Source organism: Sphaeroforma arctica (genome assembly GCF_001186125.1).
Source record: "Sphaeroforma arctica JP610 unplaced genomic scaffold supercont1.3290, whole genome shotgun sequence".
Lineage (NCBI taxonomy): Eukaryota > Ichthyosporea > Ichthyophonida > Sphaeroforma > Sphaeroforma arctica.
The window spans coordinates 1-3694 of NW_014037268.1; the positions used below are offsets into that span (position 1 = coordinate 1).

At 43.7% G+C, this 3694-nt stretch overlaps 1 protein-coding gene across 1 annotated transcript; it reads right to left on the reverse strand.

The window, feature by feature from the left end:
• Nucleotides 1-1553: 1553 nt before the first annotated feature.
• On the reverse strand, nt 1554-2488 carry SARC_13439 (hypothetical protein; the record flags this gene model as incomplete). Its single annotated transcript, XM_014292430.1, has 2 exons — nt 1554-1626; nt 2291-2488. Coding segments are annotated over 2 exons (271 nt in total), but the record flags the coding sequence as incomplete, so codon positions are not given.
• Nucleotides 2489-3694: the final 1206 nt, after the last annotated feature.

The following is a 3694-nucleotide window of genomic DNA, read 5'->3' on the forward strand; positions in this document are numbered from 1 at the left end:
TATAGTAGTATATATTATTATTATTATATATATATATATATATATATATATATATATATATATATAGGCTTATAGGGAACTAGATGCATACGTAAACAGTGCATACTTTCACTCATGTCTCTGTCATACCCAGAACTGCTGTGCCCGTGAGTGTCTGCAGTTCCTTGGCAGTCCACCACAGCGGTGTAGTGAAATCAGTGGGCAACGAGGCTATGTATGGTTGCCAGAACGAGTTTGGATTCCTGAGATTGGGTTCAAAAGGATTCCATCCCGATTTACTACGCGAAAAACAATTGTGGGAAGGCCCTTTAACCTTGATATGATATAAATGCGTCCCGATAGAAAGTGAGCGAGCCCATACGTTAGTGATAGATACTTCGGGGTGTTCGCATATCTTTAATATCTGCGTGTGCACATATACCACACACACGGTGCATTGAAGTTCAGTAACCGTACGATACATACATACACCAGTGAAAGTGACTAACCTAAATCTTAAAGAAGAGGACAACGTGTCATCACAAGACAGAAGTGACGACAACAGGAAACGTTTTTCTTCTACCACTGCAGGTTCTGTTAAAAAGCTTAAGAAAGTAGGGCTGCGAATGCACACCAGTTCAAGACCATACAACCGATGCAAACAACCTAAAATCCTGTCAAGACCATACACCAGATGCAAACAACCTAAAACCCTGAAGTCCCACAAACAACATGCGATGTCTACATACCGTCTCTCGGCCAACAGATGTGCCGCCAAAAGAACATTCGGTTGCGACTTCATCAGTGAGTTGCGCCCAAACGCCTCCGCTACAGAATGAGGTGTAATTATGGGAGGATGATGTAAGAGCACGCACACACTGAAGAAACGCCATAGAGAGATAAGGGCTCTGTCAATAGACCAGCACAAGCATGCAAGTATGGAAGGTTGGTGCGTAAAAACATCCACCGGAGAAACGCTATTGAGAGATAATGGCTGTGTTAATAGACCAGCACAAGCATACAAGTATGGGAGGTTGGTGTATGAAAACCCACACATCGGAGAAACGTCATATAGAGATAATGGCTGTGTCAATAGACCAGCACAAATACGCAAGTATGGGAGGATGGTGTATGAAAACCCTCACACTGGGAAACGCTATAGAAAGGATCAGCAGCCGATACAAGAAGGAAACCGCCAGGCAGGTGCAGGAAGTGTGTAGGTCGCAGGTATTCAAAATGTCACCGAGTAAAACAAACAGAAAAAGTTATCGTCACATGACAGCACATTGGTTTGAAATCGGTCGTCAGAAAGCTATTTGCCTTTTTGATTGTCTCTACACCAAATTGTAGTCGAGCGAGTGTCTGTTTATGCGCACAGACTCCGGACCAACAAAGATAGAGCACAGTACACACACCCCTCCAATGACATGCCACACAGCAGGGGACTGTCATATACACAGTACAGCCACCTGCAATCTCACAGGTGATGCTTCGCAGGACGCTAGCAACTACCCGATACCATGTACTACAACCACTACTGTATTGGTGATATATGGATTGTGATGTAGTGTTACCTTGAGGAGAAGCCATGGCCGTGGCTGTAGACATGAACAGTTTGCTAGGCACGCGCACCATGAGTTCACCCGCCTGCGGTGCAACAAGGAGATGAACTTTTGGTATGCATGTATGTTTACATTCGTGTTCTATATTTTAGGGGTTGCAGTGTATATGTCTGTTAAATTTAAATTATTATGGAGCGCATGTATATATATATACATTTAAGAAAAATTATATATATATATATATATATATGAATGCATATATATGTATGTATATATATACTTAAATATATACATATATATATATTAGGAGACGGGGCGTGGATGAATTAGTGCCGATGGATTGCTGTCAATCATAATTTCATATTCATGCCCACCAATATAAAACAGCACGGGCAATGCTGTGTATGCGCATTCTTCTAATATCGCCAAATGATGCAACTTTCAACACAATTGAATTGTCTGATGTTTGCAGGTGGCTGTACGTTAAAAATACGTAAACCCTCAAGACCCTAAAAAAGGTGATTGGATGGGTATGCTGCTGTGGTAGTATAATAAGCATGTCGGATGGGGCCATGCATCAGACACGGTACACGTACGCAGTAGGTACCGTTGCTGTTGCTCTTCCAGAGTCACTCGGTGTCTATTGAAGTTAAGTAGTTCCTTAACACAAGTGACAAGCCTAAACCCTACTGGACCGCTGGCCCCTGCCTTATACCCTGTACACAACACTCGGCCGTATTTGCGTGTACCTTCAAGTCCCGTTTGGCCACCAGGCCTTTGCCCATGACTCCGTACTCTTCTATAGCCACCACTTGGCCATCCGCGCGAATGCCGTTGGTTTCCAACCATTGCAGAAAGCATTGAGTCGCCTCACCAACATCCGTAGCACCTGCATAGGCATAGATTACATAGTTCATATGACGGAGTAGCATCTGCATAGGGATAGACTACATAGTACACGTGATGGGGGTATTTTTGCAATGTGGTGAGTAGGTAAACAGCTGTAGTCTTTTTCTTTACGCTAGCTGCAGAACTTTCGAACCTTCACCAACCTAGTCCGAATGTTGATATCATCTTTGCTACACCACAAGTTTTGTAGTGACGGAGTAGGTCTCCACGGTGGCTCGTATGTGCTGAAGGATGACTCGTAAGTATACACAACAACATCGATCCAGCATTTGACACACGCGTTGCCCAATGGGACAGTGCAGGCCACATCTGCAAACTCGCCTTTTCAATCAATGCAAAGAACACGCTCACCTCCAAAAGGCGCCTGAGCGTCCTCGAGCTGGTTGATAGTGGAGAGCAGGTCAACGAACGACGCCCACTCCTCAGCAGCTGTTTGTGCTTGCTTCTCGTGCGCCTGTATGTTCGCTTATGGTGCGTGAGAGCGAGTTCACCACCCAGACGCACATGGGACGGGACGGATATTCGTGAGACATAGAAACTCAGCCAGTGATACGCCGTAGGGCAATATGATATGGTATGAGAACCTGCTTCATGGGGTGTATGTTTCATCACAATATATTGAGAGGAACGGCTCAGTGAGCCCAACTGCGCCACATTAACACGGTGTGCGCACGATGGCAAAGCAACCCCACACGCCAGGAGGAAGGTATTCAGTAGACGACATGGACCACTGCGCCAATGCATTGCACCTGATACGACAGTAAGTAAATGGCAACAAATGGGTACAGCTGCCCAGAAAAGGCCCCCAATTTTGACAAGACATGAGGCAAAATTTGTTGTGGACGCCTATAAAGAATCCACAATACGACAGGAAATTGGCGGCAAAAGAAGTTGCGATAAATAATAGACCAACAGAAAGATCATAGAATATCAGTCACAAATCAAAGCATCAATAAATGCGAGCACCCTTGGCCGTATACTAGTGGGCTTAAGTCAGTTAAGACGGTAACTAGGGACCCTGCATTCGGATTTATTTGCATGGGGAAAGCCCAGAAGTAATGATATATCCTTACATGGTATAGGAAGCTTATAAACCTAAAGAAATATATATATATAAATATAGTTATATATCTATATATATATGTGTGTGTGTGTGTGTGTGTGTGTGTGTGTGTGTGTGTGTTATATATATATATAATAATATATATATATATATATGTGTGTGTGTGTGTGTGTGTGTGTGT